Source organism: Rhipicephalus sanguineus, chromosome 6 (assembly GCF_013339695.2).
Source record: "Rhipicephalus sanguineus isolate Rsan-2018 chromosome 6, BIME_Rsan_1.4, whole genome shotgun sequence".
In the NCBI taxonomy this organism is placed as follows: Eukaryota; Metazoa; Arthropoda; class Arachnida; order Ixodida; family Ixodidae; genus Rhipicephalus; species Rhipicephalus sanguineus.
This window is the reverse complement of record NC_051181.1, coordinates 39964518-39988703: the sequence shown is the minus strand read 5'-3', so window position 1 is coordinate 39988703 and position 24186 is coordinate 39964518. Positions and strand designations below refer to the sequence as shown.

Below are 24186 nucleotides of genomic sequence, written 5' to 3'. Positions count from 1 at the left end.
CCCAATATTCAGTAGATGTGTCATAGGAGATTCTTCGCAAGGAACCATGTGCTTTATGCTATAAGGAACCGAAAATTGAGACTTCCAGAAGTTTCATTGTCAGTGTGCACGTGTTCGACATATCTTTGCACATGATAACAATGCAGTGTTTGTGGAAACAGCTCATTCTGCTTATGTAGTACCAAAAGACTACAGCTAGAATGCAGCAAAACGGAAGCTTGGTTGGCTTGGTCAGTGCCATGGAGGAAGGAAAGCTTAGGAGAGGTCTCCGCTATTGGAGCTGCGTAAGAAAATGTGTGGCAGAAGTCCCGTGCTTTCACAAGGGCTACTGGAATTCCTTGGTGACGCTGTCTATGGCCTGCATCACCACCCGTATGACTCTGTTGTTGACAGAGCTGGCCGGGTAGAGTTGCGAATTCGCATTTTTATGCAGTCACTGGATTTCGCGAATAATGTATGCTTTTTGGAGCCTACAGTGAGCGTTGGTCTTCATGGTTGAGTGCTTAGTTCATTGTAAGTTGTAAGTGGCTGTTTTGGAAGCACATCACAGCTCCTCCGAAAATGCTTGTGCCGCAGTTTCGCTGTTCTCCTTTTGGCACCGTGCTGTTGCATCTCTCAGTACTGCAAAATTATATTTCCATGTGGAGAATGACAGTGCCGACAGTGGTGGTGGCCTGGCGCAATGCGGGATTGTCTACTTGCCTTGCTCTTTGCGGTGCATGCACAAGTGAGCTGAAGCCCTCATATCTAGCTTCAAAAATGTGACATAACCGCCTCTCTTATGCTTTCCTTCCTCCTTGGTCAGTGCGAACATGACCCTCTCAGAACTCGTGATTCAGTTCTTGGTTTTAAATGCCAAAAACATGGGGTTGTGCCTCATCTATGTGGTGAGTAGTGAATGTAGGAAACTGAAACAACAATAACTAGCTATTAATAATATGCAATGAATGTCAGCGATTTTATTTGAAGCTACAAATATTCTTTCTAAAATGTCTTGCTGCACGAACAATGTGTACAAATATCCTCCAAAGCACTTGTATGTTCCCCAACGTATGTTGAAGAACATCATGAGGCAGTGGAACACATTAAACATTGCATGAGCACTCAAACTGTAGGAGTGGCGGGAACAATAATCAGAATCCCTTATGCGATGTCTTCGGGCATTTAAGGTGTAATAAATAAAATGAAATCCTATAGCCTTGGTGTTCTGTGGACGTTGCCTCCACACCATAAAAGATAAACAAAAAAAACAACAACAGGATGTTAAACACACACTGAATAAACACAGTGCTGGCACCTCATGGCAAGAAGCGCATCTGATCCAAACACTGCTCCAGATTTATTTCAGCTAACAGAAGGAATTTACAATTTGACGAAATCTATCAGTCGCCTATAGCTTCGACAGAAGCGAGGGTAGGGTGGCTAGAATGGGGAGGTGTGCTGAGCGCAGCGTGTTTCCCTTGCCAGAGAGGGTCCCTCTGCGCGCCAATGCCGCCAGGGGCGCTGCTGCAAGGGGCGCTGCATGGTACGGCCGGTACGGCTATAGGCCGCCGCCGTTGTAGATTACCGGAGGAAAGCCTAGCACTCGGCAACGCGGCGTCGTATTTTTCATCGTTCAAGTGGTGCTTATTGCTCAAGGGTCACGGATTTTTGAGGTGTGAGGATATAAACTGAAGAAGAAAACTGCACGTTGTTGCTTCGTTCCTGGCTGCAACTCTGGGTACTGTCGTCGACAGAAAAGGCATGTTTGTTCCGAGTACTGGCGTGGAAAGAGTTATTTTAGAAGTAAGGTCGTGCGATACCGAGAGCTGAGAGGCAGCTGACAAGGAACGCAACACAATGCGAGAAGCATTTCTACACAAGGCACGTAGAGGGGAACGACGTTGGGCTAGTTGGTATTGCGTAGTCTGAAGTGAACGACAGCGTGTACAACGTGATATGTTGTACACTTTTATTCCTTAACTCGGGTGCATTTATTTTTAAAGGGGGTTAACCATAAGGAGGAAGAAGAGAAAGCCAAGTGGGCTAAGACCTGTGTTCTGTAGATAGCTCTTTATTGCAGAGTTCAAATAAACTTGCTTCGTGTACGAATGTGTTTCCTTTGAAGTAATAAATCTTTCAACCTGCCGACAAAACGAACACATGACGTTTTGACCAGCAGCTAGTGCATAGTAATGGGTACAAGCGCGAGAGCAGGAAATTTTTTAGGTATGTTTCCACCTTTTTAGAAATCTTAGGTTCTGACCCAAATTAATTGTTTTGTGTTTGCCTTTGGGCGAACAGTTTAAAAGGGCTCTGCAAGTGCGTTCAGTAAAATAACGGAAGGTAATTATAATGTAATTACCAATATTACGCATAACACGGCCATCACGGCAATAGTCATAACTATACCAATCCAACCATACAAAAAAATGGCTTCGCAGCATTATAGCTGTGTACCAGGGGCGTAGCCAAGGGGGCGGGGGTTGGGGGGTTCAACCACCCCCCCCCCCAAATTTTTCAATTTTGCATATGTATATACACACGCACACATACAAACGCACGCACGAACATGGTTGAACACCCCCCCCCCCCCCCCATAAAAAAAAATTCTTGCTACGCCCCTGCTGTGTATGTACGCTGTGCGATGAGCTAGAATCCTTGCGCTATCAATATTATTAGGTATATTATAGCCTAAAACCACCATAAGTCGTGTTGTTTCAGAAGGTTGCATTTCAATTGAAGTATTATAACATTAAAAGTCATTCATCGTTTCAATGATTCTAGTTCATTGCACAGGCGCAAGTAAATGTCTGAGCAAGAAGCATGGAAAGTTTCATGGGAAAATATTGATCTGTTCAATAGCTATGAGCTTTTTCGCAACAAAAACCTACTGAAAATCAAGTTTCGAGAAAAACAATAATTAAATTTTCCGAGCATGTCATTTTCAATTTGAGTGTAGTCACAAAAAAAGGACCATAACTTTCGAACAGAACCAAATAGAAGCGTAATTTTTTGTGAACCGCAATTCTGTATGTTCGTACATTTTCAGAACATCAAAAGTAAAAAAATTCACTTTTAAAAAAAAAAAAAAGACATACCTTAACCATGTGAATAAGCACTAAAAATGACTTGAATAAGTGGCAGTGATACATAATGGCAAGTGGTAAAACGGCAGGACACAAGCGCAAAAAGAACAAAAAAAAAACTTGCTGCTCAAAAGTGGCGTGCGCGAAATGCCGCTAGCAATATTACTCTGGCACGCGCAGTGCTACTCGGCGTGCAATACGAACCCTGCTTTTCAAATGGGGGGAGGAAGTCTACGCTTTATTAGCGCAATCGCTGAGGTAAAAAGAAAACGATTAAGGCTGCAAAGTGTAGCACGCAAAAAATAGCGCGAGCCATAATCGTCCGACGCTAGCAAGGCTGCGCTGTACGTCGTCTGCTCAACGCCACGCGCCCCTGCGTACAGCACCCCTTGCGGCATCAGCGCACATTGGGGACCGGTTTCCGCGGCCGCTTTTCACACCTCCCCATTCTAGCCACCCTAGCGAGGGTATGAACAGAGGGTGCTTGAGAAAATGGCAACTTTGCACTTCACTTGTAAACGCTACATGCCACGCATAACTGCAAAATTTGGCTGAGCTGCTCATAGCAGTGGTTGCTGTTCGTAGGATGTATTTTTTTCACCAAGCCCGAGAGGTTGTTCAGGAATCCTTGAGCGGTTACCCTCCTTCTAAGCATTTAGGACACTATTCAGTTCAGTATTCCAAGTTTTCAAATATTCACACACCCCTAGTAGCTAACCAAGAGCCAGTAATCAATTCATCAGCAACTAATGTCCCTACTGGCATATTCCTAATGAACTATGACAGACTATTAACCATGTTGCAATTACATGCTAAGCTCCAAGTACAAACACAGCTTATCAAAATTGATTACTTTATATATTATTCATCCCTTTATTATCATTAAACAGTCCGTCAGGCACTGAGAAGTTAATTACATTAAAAATGCATTCACAAATTATTCAGCTGCTCAATCCTATTGACGGTACATTCCTAATGAAATATGCCACGTTGTGAACCATGGTGCAGTTCATTACCATCACATTAAACATGAATAGCTGGGCAAAAACAATTTGTGATAGCATTTATACACTTTTCATTATGCAGCTCAAATAGCTCATCAGTGCAATAGCACCGATGAGCAATTTATAGTATTCATCCACTCATACGCCATTTAGGTACACAAGGTTGCGTCCAAAACTTGAAGAGTATGGTGTGTTACAATTGCTTCTGGTGCATGCCAGCAGCGTAAGTATGGGATTTAAGATTAGATTCTGTCACCCAGATAGATGTGTCATGGTGGTGTGCTCATGCAACAGCAAAGACAGGTACTGATGTGCAAGCTGCATCTTAGATGTTTATATACATGCGTTATGGTTGTTTATCACGCGCAGTGTTGCTGTTTATATAAGCACTCGGAGTAAAGCTTCAGTTTCGTTCACTTGGCTCACACAGTAGCGAAGCGTCTTAACCAAGGACAAGCACTGATGCTTATTTGCTTTAACACGGAAAGCAAGCAAAACAAGACAACATTTACAACAACCGAGGGTGTAGGTAAACACCCTCGTTGCCTCCGACAAAAATTGCTCGCAGAAAATCGACCAAAAACAAAGCTTCACTAAATGCGCATTACGGCTCACTGACTTTCTGCGACGACTACCTCGATTGCGCTGGCTGCTGCGGCTACTCATGTCGCCAGAAAGCGGAAGAAATTATTCGAATGACGAAACGCGGTCACGTTATGCGTTTTTCTTCCTTTTACGCACGAATGACGTCGGCTACAAGCCATTCGGGGTCTGTGATCGCCAGACAACGCACGACCATCGAAACAGGGACGCAACAAAAGTGGATCCTTTCAAGGAGAACCGTATTCATTGCGCGCCGAATGTTGACGGAAGTAACGAGTAAGGTCTCCCTCTCGTACGATCGCGAGTTACGCGGAGAATGCACTCCATTACGTCTTCAAGATTCCGCTGGTGGCGAAGGTACTCCTCGCACACTTGAGCCTACGACGTCCGGCCCGCATACTCGTGGGCTGACTACGAGTCGTCGTTCTTAGCGCTTTGAGACATAAAACGACCGGCAGACCACCGCGCGGGCCATGACGCGACATATTTCGTGCGTCACTGTGACGTACCGTCGCGCGATGGTCCCTCGACTCGTTCGAGGCCTGCGGTAAGCGAAAGGATGGTGCACAGCGTTCGGTTGCCGTCGGCAGCTTACTCACCTGAAAGCCCCTGACGAAGTGGTCGTAGCTGAGCACTAGATGTTGCGGGTTGACCAGCCGAAAGCGACCGAGGATGGGGAAGAGCACGGACAGGCCGAACCAGTAGCGCGTGAAGACGGGCAAACTGCGGAACCAGTCGGCGATCTCCGTCATTGTTGCGTCGTTACCGACGGGGCTTCGAGTGCACACACACCGCTCAGCACAACCCCTCCTATTTTTTCTCCTCAGAAGCCCCGGTGTTAGAACGACGTGTACTTTCGAGCGCCCGGAGCGCCGCGCGTGCGGCCATCAAAAAATGTCGATGTCCTTGGCATCGTGACCGTGGCGATGAGTTGCGAAGGGGTCGTCGGTCCATTTCCAATCGGATAATGCAACACTAGGAATATTTCGCAAAACGCCCAATCGAATAATCGGATAATCGCAAGTAGTACAACCTGTGTGTTGACTCAAACAAATTAGCGCAGTTATACTGGCGAATAGGTGGCGTTTGGATAAATTACGGTGTAGATAAATGGCGAAATTGACGCGTCGTTTCAGTTTCTGCATTTCTCCATTGGTTTCTGGCACTTTTATGCACAAAAGCATAGCCCCTGAGAGTTTAGTAGCATATCAGATAGATTGTGGTCTCTCGTCTCGATATACTTAACTAGAAGCGTAAGTAATTGATAAAGATAAAAATTCTTAAAACAAGAGACAACAAAAAGAAAGAACCGCGGAGTACGCGACAATGAAGGCTCATAGTTTTCATACGTAAAAAAAAGAAATTTGCAGCCGTATACACATATAAACATAGCTTTTCATACTTTGATAGTATGACACTGTAGTTATACAAAAAACTAAAGACGTTTTTTTTTTTTTTCCTTTAGAAGTGCGTTAATCTCGGAGGTTATGTGTTCTGAATATAATAATTTGACATGCCATCGGCAGGCACGCACTACCACCCTCACGCAAAAGTCATAGACGCTCATCTCTCTTTACGTTGTAAACAGGGTTGCCAGGTTGGGCTATAAATAGCCAAATTGGGCTACATTTTTGTGGACTTGGCGGGATTTTTTGTCGTTGGCTATTTGGCTACTTTTGGGCTATTACCTGCCTTCGCTTCAAACGCTTGTTTTCCAGTGCCCTTTCTCCTCTTTAGTGGTGGTTGTGCCTCAAGTTCGTTGTGAATCAAGTGTTTACGTACACAGTTATCTTTACTTCACTCTTCCTTTACCTGTGTGTTTGCATTCTTTAGGTATCAGCAGCCTCCACCAGGCAATTACGGTAGTCAGTAATAATGAATCTATTCCCTGCCTTTTAAGGCGAAGCTTCCTTTCCCGGGTTTTCGCGATGCTGCTAAGTTGTTCCTTCTCATGGCGAATAAATTTGTGGATTTAAATATGAAGTGTACATGATAGCACGCACGAAGTAACTTGGAGCATCGTAACGTTTTTCTGTGCTATGCCTACTATCACCAGATTTTACGCATCACCGTTGATTTTAAAGGTTATAATTTACCGCTTTACTTTAGCTTAGCTTGATATGGATTCCAACTTATGCTCTGAATGTGATCCGCATCATTTAGCTTTAGTTATTTGCTTTAAACCACGGCCGCTACATAAAAAAAAACGTAGTGGCCGTGAAATACCAAAGGAGCAATTACTAAAAACATTCATCTCCTCCATGGGGTTCTCCATTCCTTTGACTACAATCCTCACACTGTATCGTCACTTCAAAGAAAACAAATTAATAAAGAGCAACAAGAAAACAAATTCTAGCAAATAAAGTGACATTTCCTTTCTATTTCTACTACCTGCACCACACACGCGATCTTGCAAGCAGCAGCACAATTGGAGACATGTATAAAACTCTCTGTGTATAAATTATATTAAATAGAAACCTTTTTCTATATTGGCTCTCTTTGGCTATATTGGGCTATTTTTTATTAATTACGTTTGGCTACTTTTGGGCTATTAACGGGTGGAAATTTGGCGGGTAGCTCTCCGAGTACCTGGCAACCCTGGTTGTAAAACAAGCGTGATTAAAATGGCGCTGTCCAGTAGCTGGAGCGTTTGCACGTCCCTGCTGCGGACCTTTCGCTCATTCGGGGCCGGCACTGCGTGGTCAGCGAGTTGCGGTTTGCGTTCGGATGCGACGCGCCTGAAGCCCGTGGCTAGCTCGGCCGCACCGCGGCTGTCCGTCGTCGAAGGCAGCGTGGTCTCGTCGTCCGACGATGCCGCCGAAGAGACACGGCGCGTGCTGGACAGCGTCAACGCACAGATCGCCGACGACTCCACGGGTCGCCTCTTCGCGGTCGTCTACGTTCACGGCAAGCAGTTCAAGGTGACTGCGGAAGACCTGGTGCTCGTTCAAGCCGACATGCCTGTGGACATCGGGGACTCGCTGCGTCTTGAGAAGGTAACGCCATTTACCACACCCTACTGCTGAAACGACGTGATTAAAGGGCCCCCAAATCACCTAGAGGTCAAAATTTAGCTGTGGTGTTGCAGTCGTGAACGAGTCTACAACGAACACGTAGCCGTCAGAATTATTCGAAACGGTGCCGTAGTAGCGGAGTTACACGCGCTTGATGGTGCATCTGAGAGGCCCTCGCTCGTTTCGCTCTTTCCTTCGCCTCCTCCTCATCGTGCGAGGAGGAAGAGCGGTGAGCGCGCGTACCTTCGAGCGGACAAACAGGCTCTAATGTGGATGACATGACCAGACGCGAATGCTCTAACAGTGGGGATTAGTGAAAGACCCGGAGAGAAGAAATTGTTTCTTGTAATTTGTGGCACGTCTGTGATGGGTATCGTTGCGCATTAAAAAAAAATATATTTTTCAAGAAAAAAAAAAAAGGAGGTGCATATATATGCAGTGACCAAATGAATAAAGCCGGTTGATAGTTTGCGCTCTTTCCGTTTACTGTCTTTTCCTTCCTGTGTTCGTCCGATTGAATGCGCAACGATACCCGTCAGAGACATGCACCAACTCGCCCAGCAAGAAGTTCTTCTAAAATAATTTGTGGCACGCCCGCGGCTCGTAGCGCTGCCGCGTTTGGCACTGTTCATCGTGGCGGCATTCCGCACTCAATGCGCGCGTTTATTTGAAATGTTCAAAAATGATCGGAGGTTGTGTAGGAGCTCTTTAAAGGGACCTTGAAACACTTTTGACGATGCTGTACAAACCCATTGAGCCGGTAGCGTAAGTCCGGATTGTGAGCGGTCTGATTTAGGCGCTGTACGCAAAGTACGTAATTTATTACGAGGCTTTTAAGTTGTGCAAGATACAAATACCCAAGTTCTAACAGAGACTAACCAACAAAAGCGACTGATGCTGGATGCATGATGCATTCGGAACACGAAAAGCAAATTGCACCATTTGAAAAAAAAAAAAAACTGCCATCGGTATAAATTCGTGGTATAAGCACAACAAAAGAAAAAACTGATAAAAATTAAAAAATCTGGGAGGGGCAAAGCATGTAGGGAAGGGTGGTTCAGCTCCACTAACGTGAAACCTGTGGAGGAGCAAATCATGCAGTGTGCACCGGTGTTTTCCACATCAAAATCACTGCTAATGGGCAATGAGAGACAGAAGTAAGATTAGACACAGAGACCCGCAGTCCACTTTTAGTTAATGTGCACGCTGCAAATCTTTATTCAACTACGCACAAGAGAAATCTTCCACCGGCACTACATTGCAGGTCAAGATCCAGTGCCTTTATATACGGGGTGGCCACTGAACGGTTGTGCAGCACGAGCAGTCGGTTTTTTCAATCAAGAAACTCGCTAGCAGACACTACCTGAGTTGGCGTTGTCTCTCGCGGGCGAGGGCACGTTCTCATTCCTTGCAAGCTGGTAGTTAAGCGTTCATCACAAAAAGCGTTTCCAGAGTCAATGTGCGCCGTTCGCTCTCTCTCGCCACACGGCGAGTGCCGAGGTGGTGGTGCCGTCTCTTGTGCTCAAGCAAATGGACCGTCACGACAGCAGACGACGCACGCCAACACGCCGAGACCCTAAGGTGCTTCGCCCCTCAAATATAGGAGGGAAAGCTTGTGTGTAGTTACTGTCAGCTGTCTCCGACTGCCCCCAGCCCATCATTTCCATGCTGCCAAAGAAAAGGTTAACAAGCGTGTCTAGCGAATGAGAAGGCAACGTGCGATTATGCTATCACATTCTGCTCTCGAAGGTGTGAAGCTCAAGTGTCATCCAAGTTTTTCCTGCTGGCGAGTGGCCATCTGTCCCGCATTTCGAATAACTCTGTGGTTGCCTGTACACAAGATTTGAAATACGAGTGTGTAACTACACAGGGACTCAAGGAAGACAGGGACAAGCGCACACTACCAACTGAAAGTTTATTTGGAAAGCAATGACATATAATACCCACAGATAAGTTTTCCGAAACGGCATCCAAGTTTCAAGTATCATGAATCACCAACTTGCCCAGTCAGCCATTCTGCCTGTACATGTTGCTTGTTGTGTCATTGAGAAGTGAATGGCAGGCAATCCAGAAAACAGTGCCTAATGAAGTCATCCAACAGTAGTGTGCCAGAGTGGGCTGGTTGGCACATTATTGGAGTGAAATCGAGCAGTGCTTCTGACAGGGTGAAGCGAGAATTACAAATGAGCGCTGTGTTTGTCATTCTCACTTCATTTATGTCTGAAAGGCTGTTTAATTTTGTTCTCGGTCATGAGACAGTTTTTTTTCTGTAGGAGTTCAGCCATGTGTCACTGTACTGTCCAGATAGCGTTCTTGCTAACTACTCTATAACTACATAATGAATTTGAAGTGACTGCCTTCACTTGTATGGTGTAATGCTGCAAAATTAAATGCATGTAAAAAGAATTACGGTGCTACTCGTTAAATCAGCATTAATACATTTCACTGATCGGTCTGGCTGTCATTCTATATTTCTAAAACTTTATTTGCCCTTATTTAAGAGAAATTTTGCACTGTCCAGTATGGAGGCACCTGTGAGCTGCAGACGCCATTTTTCGGTACACCCATTTACTGCTACAACTTCACACCTTTCTAGGTGCTGTTGGTCGGTGCTCGTGACTTCACACTCCTAGGACGGCCTCTGCTTGACCGCAGCCTCGTTCGTGTCGACGCCACCGTTGTAGAGAAGTCGCTCTCCCAAACGAAGCGAAACTTCGTCTACGTTAAGCGGAGCCGTTACGAGAGGCACCATTTCTACCGGTACCCGCAGACCATACTGCGCATCAATTCCATTCAGCTGCTTCGAGATGTCAACGCACCAGCAGACGGCCAGGACAGTTCCCGCTCACGCTCGTCATACTGAACAGTTACGCCTCCTTGTACTGGCACCTGTGCACTGAATGTGTTGAAGCATCGCTTGATAAAATGCATTGGTGATACAGAACAGCTAGTGAGGTTTCTTCCCTGTGCATGCCAGGGTGCTAAACAAGATCAGAGAGATAAAGAGAGGAAGGCAAAAGGAAGACAGGGAGGTTAGCCAGATATCTCCTGTTGGCTGCCTTGTACTTGGGGAAGGGGAAACGGGGTGACAGAGAATAAACAAAAAGAGTATGATAACACTACAAATTCAGCATATACTATGACAATGAAACATACAACAGCTTATCACCTATTTAAGTTCTCTGTTTGCTTAAGCCCTTCAATCGCAGTGTCTTTATTTTTCATGCTACTGATTCTATTCTCTTAAAATAGAGGGAAGTTATCAACTGGCAATCAAATTCTCTCAATGTGTGCAGTTATCGGGCTGCTGCAAACCAGTGTGCCACTCTCACTCTGAATTGTAAAGTTAGCCTTCTTGTTTGGAGTTTCACAAGGCATCTATACAGGAGTGTGAACTGCAAAATTCTCGTCTACAATACCAGCAGTTTTTCCAGCCTTCTTGTGTGAGGTTTTTAGCTTTGGTGCATACACAAACAGACCAACACAGGAACTAGGCGATGTCAGATCATTATTTGGGGTGGTGCGCCTCTCTCTGTTTCCGAGTAGCAAGTCGTGAAATCATCTCGTGCATGTAAGCAAGCAATCTTTAGCACAGTTCAAGTTTTCCAGTCATGGCAGCAGCTTGGTGGCTATGACGCTGCTCAGCCGAGGTCATAGGTTTGGTCTTGGCATTTCAGTAGGTGTAAAGTACAAGCTTGTGCAAACAAATTTAGGTGCATGTTACAGAAACCCAGGTCACTATAATTAGTCAGGAGTATCCTGTTACTGTGGGCCTCTAATATTTTTCTGTTGGTCCATAACACGAGGTTCTCAAATGTTTTAATTATTAATGCAGTGGGAAGGTCTAGTGAGAGGCATGCTGCTGTACAAACAATAAATCTGTACTATTGGCCTAGGTTTAGTTGTAATTACAACTAAACCTAGGCCAATAGTACAGTGCTTAGGCCAACAACAGCACTGTAATGGCAAGAAAATTAATGGAGACGGTAATATGTTGCCTTTATTATGCCTCATTTTACATGTACAGTACTCACGGATTCAAACGTGACATGAAATTTTTAGAGCGCAGCTCTTAGGTGCCAGTTCCTGCGTTGAGTGGCATCGCCAGCACTTTTGCCGTCGGTGGTGTAACTGATAGACATGAAAAAATAAGAGGAGAAAAAAAATACCCAGATCGAATAGAATTTGAACCCGGGTCCTCTGCGTGGCAGTCAAGTATTTTACCACGGAGCAACGCTCGTGCTTGAAGCTCATTTGTGAAAATACCCTATACAGGCGTCATGTCATTCAAGGAATCTCATTAACCTATGTTATATAGCATGGCAGAAGAGTAAAATAACAACCAGTCATCACACAATGCTAATTGTGTAACGAGTGTGTGGTTTAATGCTTCCCACCCCCTGCAAAGTGCTCAGCTATATGTCTTCATAGTCATCAGCCACATGAAGCATGAAAAAAGTGTTCATACGTAGTACCTTACAGTTGTGTAGCGGGTAGCTCACTTATCCGCAGTTTACATGAATTAAGGCATAATGGGTGCTGTCCTACTTCACAAAAATTATGATTTATGGCGTAGTCGGTACTTTGCGGAAAGCCAAAACTTCAAACACAGTTAGCCTTGCCTCAACACAAAGCTGCGCTCAGAATTTGCATTAGGCAGTATCGTAATCATCGGTGAATTTTTTAGTATAACGACTGGTATGTGCAAGTGCCCGAGATAACCACGTCGTGTTGCGAGGAATCTGGTCTCTAAAGATACTGTTGGCTCTGATCTGTGCGTTCGAGTTGAAATTACGCCGATATGACCTGAACTGAAGACGGTGGAAACAAAAGTGTGTGTGTGTTACTTAGTCCTACATCGTCCTGTTACAATCCGTGAGTACTGTACACCAATGTATAAACCATAGTCCAAACATACTAATCTGCTTTGTTTATACTGACCCATGTGTAATGTTACAGTGTGTTTCATATTACACTTCGCTATCAAAGCAATATGTTTGCTCTCAACGGATGCAACTAGCTGGCTTCCTAATAGTGAGCTCTGACACACAATTTTTATTTTGAGTAAGTGTGGGAGTAAGCACAATAAACTTCACTGAACCTATACGCTTAGTTAAAAGATAACAATTTACTGATGCATATTTTGTCTTTTGGTTATAATCTTAGAAGATTGTTTGTCTTACATTAAATTCCTAGAATATTTTTTCCAAATTCGGTCATGGAAAATGTCATTCCTCTTTATGCTAATACAAACTGCTCCTAAAACCCTTTCTCCCAAATAATGCTTGACAATAATTGTGGTAGGTGTTTGCATTGATAATTTCAACGTGCCACTACATGGTCCTTCCCACTTAGTTTTGTGCTTATCTTGTGTGTATAGATGAATTCTCTCCTGCGCCTCGAAAATGTTGTTCTATTACTTCAAAAAGCTTTCTGCCTTTGCATTTTACTGGCAGGCATCTTAATACTACTGAATGTGTATGTGCACTGTGTCATTGATACTATGCAAGCAAGACACATGAAGTTCTGGACGCATCATAAAAGCATCAGAAACCACTTATTGGACTGTGTTAGCATGTTTGTATGGTGCATTGTAGCTGTAGATGATGTAAATATTTGAGTTTGATTAAAGTGATATAAACTCAACTATGTTTAGTTCTAGTTCTTTTCATCCAGCATAATCACTTGTCATATTTTCAGCATTGGCGTTGGAGTGGCGATGCAACTGTCATCTTGCTGTCATCGTTGTCATCATGATGCACGGCCACTGACATCGTCATCTAGAGCACTGCCCGGGCCCGGCCCGCGGGCCGGGCCGTCCGAAGCTTTTTCCGGCGGGCCCGGGCTGGGCTCGGGCTTGAAAGTGCGGGCCTGGGCCGGGCTCGGGCTTGAAGCCGCGGGCCTGGGCTTGAGGCTGCGGGCCGGGCCGGACTCAGGCTCACTCATTTTTTAAAGGTGTCATGAAGCACCCCTTGGGCTGATTGAAAAAACACATCCTGCGGAAAGCTGACACGGCTATGAACTGCTCTGCCAAATATTACAGTCGTGCGCGCCGCGTAATAGCCACAAGCGGAGCGCGAAGTTGCCGTTTCCCCAGGCACCCTCTTTTCAAACAGAGGCCGGTTCTCACTCTCGTCGGTGGGCGGGGCGTCTGTCCGCTGTACGTCGCAAGAGACATAGCATGCTTATTGGCCGATAGCCGACGTAAATCGAGAGCGGCGTTCGGATCAGATGCGCTTCTTGCCGCGGGGTGCCGCCACTTGCCGGCGCCGCATAGCGCCGCATTCCTCAGTACACGGTAGCCGCACTCGCGCAAGCGAGCGGGAGAGCGATCGCGTTTCATGACGCGCGCTGGCGTAACTTCTTTCCCCCATGCCATCCCTCCCTGTCTAGCTTCCAGTGCGCTCGCCGGCACGAGAAAAGAGAGAAAGCGCTGGGAGCGTGCGCCAAACCCCCGTAACTCCGCTGATTCTTGACGGATTCGAGAAATTTTTGCGGCAATCGATTCGGGAGGCAGTACACTCCGATACTGAGGCCATTAGATCATTACTTGGAAAAGTGGTTCATGACCCCTTTAAAAGGCCTAAGTCGGGCCTTCGCGCACACGCGAACGTTATGCATTGCATGAAGTGACACGTGCAAACAGCTGGCTCTTAGTAGAGCTTAGCAAACAGACAGACAGACAACGAACTTTATTGGATCCTGAGGAGTTACGACCCCCTAACGGGAGGCCGTTGTAACTGCTGGCCGCGCCCACGTAGAGGACAGAACGCCGTGACGCTCCGCCCTTTCCTGGGCCCTCTGGATAGCCTGGGCTTGCTGTCGGAGTGCCGTGCTTCTGATGGCCTCCTCCCATTCGGCTTCGCTGGAGAGAAGGGTTTGAGGCAACGCGGGACATCGCCAGAGCATGTGAGCCATGGAGCAAAAGGTTTCACTGCAGTCGGGGCAACCGGGGTCAACGTCCGAGTACATCTTACTGAGAATGCCCCGCGACGGGAAAGACCCCGTCTGCAACATTCTCAGAGTAGCTGACTGAGCTCTGCTGAGCTTCGGGTGAGGAAGAGGATAGACTCTCCTGCCAAGTTGGTAATGCTTTGTTACCTCATTAAATGTCAGAAGTGGATCATTCTGCTGAGTCTCTTCCTGCCCCTCCGGAGCCTCCAGACCGCCGCGGCGCGTGAGTTCTCGCGCACGATCGTGGGCCAGCTCGTTGAGGTTTGGGAAGCCCTCGAGAACGTTCTTCCCCATGTGTACAGGAAACCAAGTGATAAAATGAGAGCCGGGACAAGCCCTCTTCTCTAGAATGGAGGCCGCCTCTCGAGCGAGGTTGCCCGATTCGAAAGCTCTGATTGCCTCCCTCGAGTCGGTGTAAATGTAGGAACGCTCTGGGTCAGACAAGGCCAACGCTACCGCAATTTGCTCCGCTATACCCGGGGTGGCCGCCCTTACTGAGGCCCTCGAGTCGGTGTAAATGTAGGAACGTTCTGGGTCAGACAAGGCCAACGCTGCCGCAATTTGCTCCGCTATACCCGGGGTGGCCGCCCTTACTGAGGCCCTCGAGTCGGTGTAAATGTAGGAACGCTCTGGGTCAGAAAAGGCCAACGCTACCGCAATTTGCTCCGCTATACCCGGGGTGGCCGCCCTTACTGAGGCGGAGGAGCGAAGCTCCCCCCGCCCGTCTATAACCGACAACGCGAACATTCTCCTGCTCCCGTACTGCGCTGCATCGACAAAGACGGCGGAGTCCATGTCATCTTTAACTCTCCTCAAGATGGCTCGTGCACGGGCTTTACGTCTACCCTCGTTATACTGCGGATGTACGTTTCGCGGGAAGGGCCCCACCATGTAGGTCGCCCTCGTTTCCCTACTCAGTGTTGTCCGCCGTTCCTCCATGATCCTAGAAGCCATGCCAACCTGGTCAAGGATTCTCCTGCCAGCCTTTGTTGACGATAGCCTAATTACCTGGGCAGTGACCTGCGCCTCTATGATCTCGTCTATGTTATTGTGCATCCCGAGTTGATCTAGCCTGTCGGAGCTCGTGAAAATAGGCAAGCCTAGGACTTTCTTGATGCTCTTGCGCATGAGCGTATTTAACTTCCTTTTCTCTGTTTTAGTCCATATTAGAGCTGACGCCACATAATTAATATGGCTCATAAGAAACGCGTGGTACATCCTAAGGAGGTTGTCCTCACTTAACCCCTTCTTGCGGTTGGACACCCTAGCGATTAACCTTAGCATATTCTCTGTCTTGGCTGTAAGTGGGTAATTGTTTTGGCATTACAGCCCCTCGCGTCTATGAGCAGCCCTAGGATTTTGACTGAGTCGACTCTAGGAATTTTCTGTCCACTCGCATATAATGCCACGGGGAGCTGGTTTAAAGGTGTTAGACCTCTAACTCCTTGCCTTGCCGGTCTGTAAAGTAACAGCTCCGACTTACTCGGAGACAGCTTGAGACCCGTGTCCGCGAGGTAGGTCTCCGTCTCGTCCAAGGCCGCTTGTAAAGCTTGCTCGATGTCCGCTAGGGAACCCCCTGGGCACCAAATCGTGATGTCATCCGCGTAAAGTGCGTGACCTATGCCCCGGAGGCCACCCAGCCTGTCTGAAAGACCCTTCATGACTATGTTGAAGAGCAACGGTGAGATAACTGAACCCTGGGGGGTACCCCGAGGTCCCAATTTGTATTCGCTCGACCGAATCTGCTCCGCTTGAATAGTAGCAGTTCTGTTCATGAGGAACGACCTGACAAAGGCCTGGAATTTGACTCCCAGGCCCATGCCCGCCGTGGCCTGCAGTATGTATCGATGGAACACTGTGTCAAACGCCTTAGTGAGATCCAGGGCTAGAATCCCCCTTACGTCCCGAGTGCCGCTATCAAAGATTTGCTTCTTCAGCATTAGCATAACATCTTGCGTAGATAGCCCGTGCCGGAAACTCATCATATTATGTGGAAAGAGGCCCATACGCTCTATATACCCGGAAACCCTGTTCAAAATCGCGTGTTCTGCTACCTTGCCTATGCACGAAGTTAACGATATCGGTCTCATGTTGTCCAAATCAAGGGGTTTTCCAGGTTTTGGAATCAGTATCACCGAGGCCGCTTTCCATTCGTCAGGCACATCTCCTTCCTCCCATACTCTGTTGATCTCCTCAGTTAGTAGTTCCACTGCCTTATCGTCCAAGTTCCGTAATAGTCTGTTAGAAACCTTATCCGGCCCCGGAGCCGATCTGCTATTTAAATTGTGCAGCACCACCCTTATCTCCGATTCGGTGAAGGGCGCGTCCAGATCCTCCACCGTCGCGCACTCGATCTGCGGATAATCCTCGTCCTGCGTCGGCCCTATGGGGAGGTATTTATCCGCGACCGCATAGAGCTTAGCAAAGAAAATATAAAATCTCGCGGCGAACAGACATATCTATACTGGTGAAAAACAAAATAGAACTTCAACTGTTTTTTATAGAGCTTAGCAAAGAAAATATAAAAAACAGTTGAAGTTCTATTTTGTTTTTCACCAGTATAGATATGTCTGTTCGCCGCGAGATCGGGCTTCAGGTGGCAGCACCGCCGCCGCGCTAGTGTGTATAGGCGGTTGTCGGCGCGTATACAAACGTACACAACAGCGCTTCGTTGAGAGCGATTTGACCCAATTTCCGGCGAACAAAATGCGTTGACTGCAGCTTTCTGGTAATATGTGCGCTCTTCATTCCCGAATGAATGCACGAAGCGCGCCGAACGTTACTATTACTTGTGAAAGAATCCTGCCAACGAACGGGTTGCTCGCCTTCGGCAACAGTCAGCGTTTTCGCAATGGAGGACGTTTTCTTGTTATTTTATTTTTACGTGTTTAGCTTCTTTCTGTTCCACCATACGCACTGTTGTAGCGCGATTGAATTAAGTATTTACTTCTTGTTCATCTGGATACCCCACAACAAAAAGAAAGCCCGTATTCCTGCACGATGAGTTCAAATAGCACTTTGTGCATGCCCTGCGTATTAAAATATTCATCCGCATTCCTTATTCACTTCTCCATGACATGTAGGTCAGTTAGTAGGTTTACTGAGGAAAGCTACGTGGCTGACCGCGCTTTAGCGCTACGGAGACGTTTAACACGCACCAATACACTATAGTGTATTGGTAGTGGAATAAAAACAAGCGTGTGCACTATAGTGTATTGGTAGTGGAATAAAAACAAGCGTTTAACCTGATCATCTGAGCATTGCATCAGCAAGCTTTCCAGTCAGTTTGGCGTTGTAGATACGGTGGGTATGAAGCACCTGCTATGATCCTAGTACCTTAAATTCTCACCTATTAAACAAAACATGTGGCTGACAAAGCAAGGTACTTCGCAGAAGTCTTAAAGATAAGCCGAGTGCGAATTTTTTTACAGTATATAAGATCCCTATAATATCAAGCCTGAAGAAAAATACCAAGTTCAGTTTATAAATTTTTGTGGAAACCACACTAAGCTGGTTGCGTATATAAGATTATGAATGACTACGAATTTATATACTATGTGCCATTTCTTGCCCTCTTACTTCTTTCAGCTGGTTAAGTGGCCCTTTACTCGTCCCCTGCGGCGCCTCCAAGTAAATACACCTACGTAAACTGTGTAAGCTCAAACTTCTTTGAAAAAATGTGGGCGATTACAACGTTAAGCTACCCCGCATTTTTTCCTTCCGTATAGGTCGTTAGCTGTTAATGATTGGTCGAAATTTTGTGGGTACTGTCACAGCAACTGCTCGTAAAACGACGCAACAAATGGCGCGTAAGTGATCCACCGTGTAATTACCACTTACGCATGACTGCGTAAAATATTAATAATAATGAACTATTTTCAATACGGCGTATTGTTTCTCATTGGTTCCTCGCTATTCGTCAAAAATTGTCGATGTGTCATAAAATCGCCTCCTTGTTACGCGACGTCACACAAGTTTGCGAAAACTCGCGGCGTTAAAATGAAGTGTGCACAATAAGCAGCGCATTACTGTGCTGAACAATAACACATTTTTTTCGGAATAGCCAGACAGTGCCTCTTTCTGAACGTAATTCAAGAAGGCTGCCCGCCAATCACATTGGCAGCAGCTACTTATAGCAGCGGGCGAGATGGATTCATATGTGTATAGTAGATACTTTCAGTTGTAGTCAGGGGCGTAGCCAGAAATTTTTTTCGGGGGGGGGGGGGTTCAACCATACTTTATGTATGTTCGTGCGTGCGTTTGTATGTGTGCGTGCCTATATACGCAAGCAAAACTGAAAAATTTCAGGGGGGGGGGGTTGAACCCCCCCCCCCCCTTGGCTACGCCCCTGGTTACAGTATAACGATGTTGAGCTGTTTTTGCGCGTGTACAACTCTCGGTGAACTCATCGTTGCTGACAAAGAGGTAGGGAGAGAAAAAACATTATTAGGAACAGACACAATCCTTTGCAGTTGGGCAGCCTTCTTAGTCCAGAAAACCGTGGACGCTGATCATCTCCCTGGTGAGGTAGATCAAGTAACGGGGCAAACTAGAAAGCTGGGCTTCTTAATGTGCTCGAGTCCACTGCCTTGTTACAAGCCGCCGCAATCACCGCAGGCTGCCATATGTTAAGCAAAGAGAAGCAGGCTAATCGGAGACTCAACTGGGAATCTATTTTAGCTGTCCTGGCTAGGCACAACTAAAATACTGGACACTTCTGCACACTCATCAACTAACAGCAGCATGGATATGGAGTAGTGGCGATGCTATTCGTTTTCAAAGAAAGAAACTAAATTTCCTAAAAAGGAGAGCGTTTGATCGGGCTATAAAACGTTTACTGGCTCCCGCCCATATTTGCGTCACCGATTACTTAAATTTCAGGCCAGGTAGGACAAAATAAAATCATGACAGATTGCTGTAATGTTATAGAACCCCTCCTGAGCGATAGCCTCCTCTGCAATGCTCGAGCGCAAGACGCACAAGCGTGGAATAGGCAGCCCGCACCGCGCAGGTAGCCTACAGTGCGTGGTGATGACACACGGACAGGCACGTAGGCAAGGCCTCCCCCCCCCCCCCCCCCCCCGAAATTCGTCCGGCCTTCTATATTCCCGGGCAACTTTTGTTTTATTTTTGCCATGGAAAGACTTTCTTTCGAACAATGGGGCCTTGCCCCCCCCCCCCCCCCCCCCCCGAAAAAAAATCCTGGCTACGTGCCTGCACACGGAAGACAGTCGTCACAGCAGAATCGTAGGACAAATTTTAATACATAATTACGTTATTGCTGCGTTCAAGTAAAACTTTGCCTCACTTGCTAGTTTCCCAGTCTGCAGCCGATAATAACCACTGTCGAGAGTGGGGGGGCTCCGCTTCCCTAACATTTCTCAGGGGGGGGCTAGCGCCCCCCTTGCCTATAAGCGGTGCTATATCTGCCTATAAGCGGTGCTATATCTGCCTATAAGCGGTGCTATATCTGCCAAACAACAATAGAAATTATACAAGCTCTCATGTACCAATGCACCATAAACAATCAACTACTTCTGTGCAGGGTGTCGGAACGAAATGTCTTTCGTTTCGGTTTTAGTTTCGTTTCACCGCAAAAAGTTCCGTCTCGTTTCTGTTCCGGAACGAAAAAATAAAACGTTCCGTAACGGTTCGTAACGGTTCTTTTTTCTTTGTATAACAAAAGAAAGTATGAAAAAGGTAAAGCAATCATTTAAAAAAAAAACATTGGATTTGTGATGTAGTTACTTGCGCTCCTCTTAAAGGGACACTAAAGAGCAAAACGATTTTTCTCGCATTTGTAAATAGTCTTCCACGATACCAAAAACACCACGCTTGCTGCGAGAAGACGCTTAATAAGCGAGAAAACTCGCAAAAAGAAAATACAGGTGGCGACGCCACCTTCGCATTCCCGCACCATTTGCCGTGACGTCACGTATTTTTGACGGCGCCTGCTTGGGCCCACGTAGTTCCGAACCGGTTAAATCGAAGTACATTGTCCTCTGAGGGAGCCAGAGACTTGACATAACGATTTTGTGGAAATTTCGTCGGGCTAGTGGCGCCAAAATACGTTAAATGCTCGTTGAAATGTTTTACGTCACGAATTACAAAGTTCGGCGCGAAATTTAAAAATGAAACATTGAACTTGGTTTTCTCCTCTAATAATAAACCTATGGTGGTGAAATAAACAACACAAGAGTTCTCCGAGCACACTTTATCAATCTAAACCAATTCATTCTTTCTCTTTAGTGTACCTTTAAGAAAGTGGGACAAGGGTAAAACACGTTCTTCAGAGGAGCGGAAGTAACTGTACCACGTATCCCTACCAACTAGCACAAACCAGTATTCATTTCAAAGTCATAGTATTTATTTTATCACAAGAAAAATACGATTTTTTTAGTTGGCTCAATTCTTTGTGTCAAGGGAGTGAGCACGATCTCAGAATCGGCACGTCATTGAGTGTACTCTCTGAAGTGCGAGACCGCTGTTCTGGTAAAAAGATCGCCAGGCCTGCGTGAAACACGCAGCAAGTCACAGCAAAAGCTAGAAGAGCGGACTTGGTAGAGCCCGTTGTAATCTCTTGGGGCAACTAATGCAAGTAAACATGCAACGTACCCACTACGTCATAAATCGTCGCAATTTTTCTGAAGTAGCGAAGTTCCCACTATGCCATTTTTCTTCATTCTTCGGAGAATCGCGGTACCAGCTGCACATCTGTAAGGCATTATCTGCACTTTGTGCTGTGGCTGATAATGAAGGATTATGGCTGGGCACTTTGCAGTGGGTGGGAAGGAATGTTGCGGAATGGGCGCCTCCATTCGATTCCAATTCCATTCCGGGGAATTAGAACTTGCCGCACTTCCATTCCTTTCAATTCCTCGGAATGAAAAAAACTTAGCCCATTGGCACTCAGGGAATGGTCTGGCAGTCCGATTCCATTCCTGTAATTCCTCAACGTAGGAAAGGCATCTTGATAGTTTTATCGAGTTAAGAATGAACGGCCCATAAAGCTGATGTCATTAAATGCATTAAGAACTGCAAAAGTACGCAAAACACGTTGCCAAGGTCGAGGAATAGTAGCTTGGTGACATATATCGTGCAGTACAACCAATTCCCATAGGGGCAGTTCTCCCGCTACCAATAGTATTTGCGTGGTCAACATGTTTGAACGAATGGTGGTGTTTCAGTATTGTTTAAGCTTAAATCTGTTAATGCTAAAATGACGACATAGCGTATTTTTATGCTGACAAAAGCGCCTTTGCATCGAATACGGAACACTGGGCCGCACTGCCCGTCAGCACTCACGCTTGTCAAGCGCGCCTCGCAAGCATGGATGGGGTGAGGAGAACTTTCTGTGTTCGCCTGTGCGCAGGTATGCAATGTCTTTCTTGTCGCAAAGGTTATTTACGTGTGTCAGGTACTAAACTGCCCGTGAGATAAAGATCAGGCTGTGCATAGAGTATTCGCCACTTTCGGGTGTATCAATGGGAACCAACGCGCAGGGGTAATTTGTTTCTCCATTCGGTATCTGCTGGGATAATGCATTTGTTTGTACACTAACTTACGCCTCGGTTTCTAGTAGGCGCGTTGCTTATAAATGTAGCGTGCTTGTAATCAGCTAAGCCATTTTAAAAATACTACTTTAGTGTTAACTTGCGAGGCTCTGACTTACTAACGTTTGAAGCTTGAAAAACAGCACGTAGACGAAAACGTCCTCTATTTTCGGAAAAATACGTAATTCCATTCCCATTCCATTCTTCCGAGCGTTGTCCCCATTCCATTGCGGGGTCGCGAAAATGTTGAAGATTCCGGAGTCATTCCAATTCCGGAGTGGTAACTCCGCAACACTGGTGGGAAGCATTAAACCACACATTCTTTGCGCTATTAGCATTGTGTGATGACTGGTTGTTATTTTGCTCTTCTGCCACGCTATATTACATATGTTAACGCGATTCCTTGCCCGACATGACGCCTGTGTAGAGTATTTTTGCGATGGAGTTATAAGCATCAGCGTGACACTGTGGTGGAAGACCCGACTGCCACGCAGAGGGCGCGGATCCTAGAAATTTGTTTCTCATTTAATTTTTTCTTATACCACGCGATAGCGGTCACGTACACCGGCGGCTGTGGACAACTATGGAGACAAAATCGGCTGTTGTGATCTCATAACAGCTTTCGCTGTAACAAACTTCAGCGCCGACAATGCCCTCTCCACTTTGGCCTGCTTGACAGGCGCGCAGAAGTCCGCTTGCGTTAATATGAACATCTCTGGTTGCCACTGGTCTCGTTTTTCGCACAATTTCAACATATCTTTGCTTTGGATTTCCTGTCTGTGGTGTGCGCTAATACTATACCCCGCTAATACTGTACCCTCAGTTGTTCCGGATTGCGAAATTTTCTCGTGAACCGAAAAACGATTGAAAAAATTTCGGTTTCACTCCGGAACGAAATAATAAATAACGTTTCGGTTACGTTTTCGTTCCGGTCAAAAATATCGTTTTTTTCGTTTTTCGTTTTCGGTTTTCGTTCCGTTCTGACACTCTGCTTCTCTGACGACACGTTTCACTTTCGTGTTATACCGATTCCTATGACGGAGGGATCAGCCATCATTTTTTGTTTACACTAGCTCAGTTTTGCAAGAACTAGATAGAGCTTTTCCAATAAGACGTTTTATTCATGAGAATGCAACATCTACAAGAACACTCTCATCGAGGATACACAAGAAAGGTTACACGCGCGACAATATTTTTCTGTAAAGTGCAAATAAGCATTGTATGACTCGAAGCTGCACTGTATGGCGTTTTATATATTTTTAAGTTTGTATAGCTTTATCTCAACTTTGCGTGCAGAAACTGGTACTTCGATTCTAAGCTAAAGATTCTCGATGAACAAGCAGCTTTTACATAGAAAGGCAATACGTTGCGCGGAGCTTGGAAAACGAAAATTTCTGCGCGTTCGCACTTAGCTTACACGCGACCGCATTGACGATATTAAGTTGTTCTAGTCGTCCGAACACAAATCTCGGTCATACATGGAAACAGCGACGCCACAGAGTTCGCCGAATTTCTCTACACAGTCTTGAGGCACGTCGTCCTTGAGTTCTTTCTTGACAAAAAGTAGGCACCCTGTAAAAGAGTAAAGAAAATAGCAACTCTGACGCATATACTCAAGTGAAATAGCGAACAGCATTGTAACAGTGTGACATTAAGCGTTCTGCCTTAATACATACATCGCTCTTAATAAAATATTGTTGAAATATATTGTTGAAAGCACTCCTTCGCAGGCATCTGATGACCTTTAAATTACGTTTTAACTTTAATGTAAATTCTGTGTGTCGGAGAGTCGAGTGCCCAGTACCACACTGAACGAAGTCGAATCATTCGTGCAGCTAAGATATTTTAAATGGACGGGAAAGTTGTGAAAACTTTGAATTCTGTAGCATTACTTACTAGAACTGCGGTTGGGTTATGCGAAACAACACTCCGTAAGGCACTTCGAAATAATTGTGTCCATCTGGTGTTCTCACAGGGTCCTCTATGCTCC

At 46.0% G+C, this 24186-nt stretch overlaps 2 protein-coding genes across 2 annotated transcripts in view; one reads left to right on the top strand and one right to left on the bottom strand.

The window, feature by feature from the left end:
• Positions 1 to 5580, bottom strand: part of LOC119395721 (derlin-1) — a 32685-nt gene extending 27105 nt beyond the window's left edge. The window contains exon 1 of the mRNA XM_037662731.2: positions 5275 to 5580. Within this exon, the coding sequence (XP_037518659.1) occupies positions 5275 to 5427 (153 nt within the window). The 5' untranslated portion in view covers positions 5428 to 5580. The remainder of the gene's footprint in view (positions 1 to 5274) is intronic.
• Positions 5581 to 7282: 1702 nt separating this feature from the next.
• On the top strand, positions 7283 to 13331 carry LOC119395720 (39S ribosomal protein L21, mitochondrial). Its single transcript, XM_037662730.2, has 2 exons — positions 7283 to 7671; positions 10286 to 13331. Exons 1-2 carry the CDS (start codon positions 7300 to 7302, stop codon positions 10550 to 10552), a joined length of 639 nt encoding a protein of 212 aa, XP_037518658.1. The 5' UTR covers positions 7283 to 7299; the 3' UTR covers positions 10553 to 13331.
• The last annotated feature ends 10855 nt before the right edge of the window (positions 13332 to 24186 follow it).

Excerpts from the sequence above, each read along its gene's own strand:
- LOC119395720 (XM_037662730.2), top strand. The coding sequence starts at position 7,300 with ATGGCGCTGTCCAGTAGCTGGAGCGTTTGCACGTCCCTGCTGCGGACC. Across the intron at positions 7,672-10,285 it reads ACTCGCTGCGTCTTGAGAAG|GTGCTGTTGGTCGGTGCTCG; the intron begins GTAACGCCATTT and ends ACACCTTTCTAG.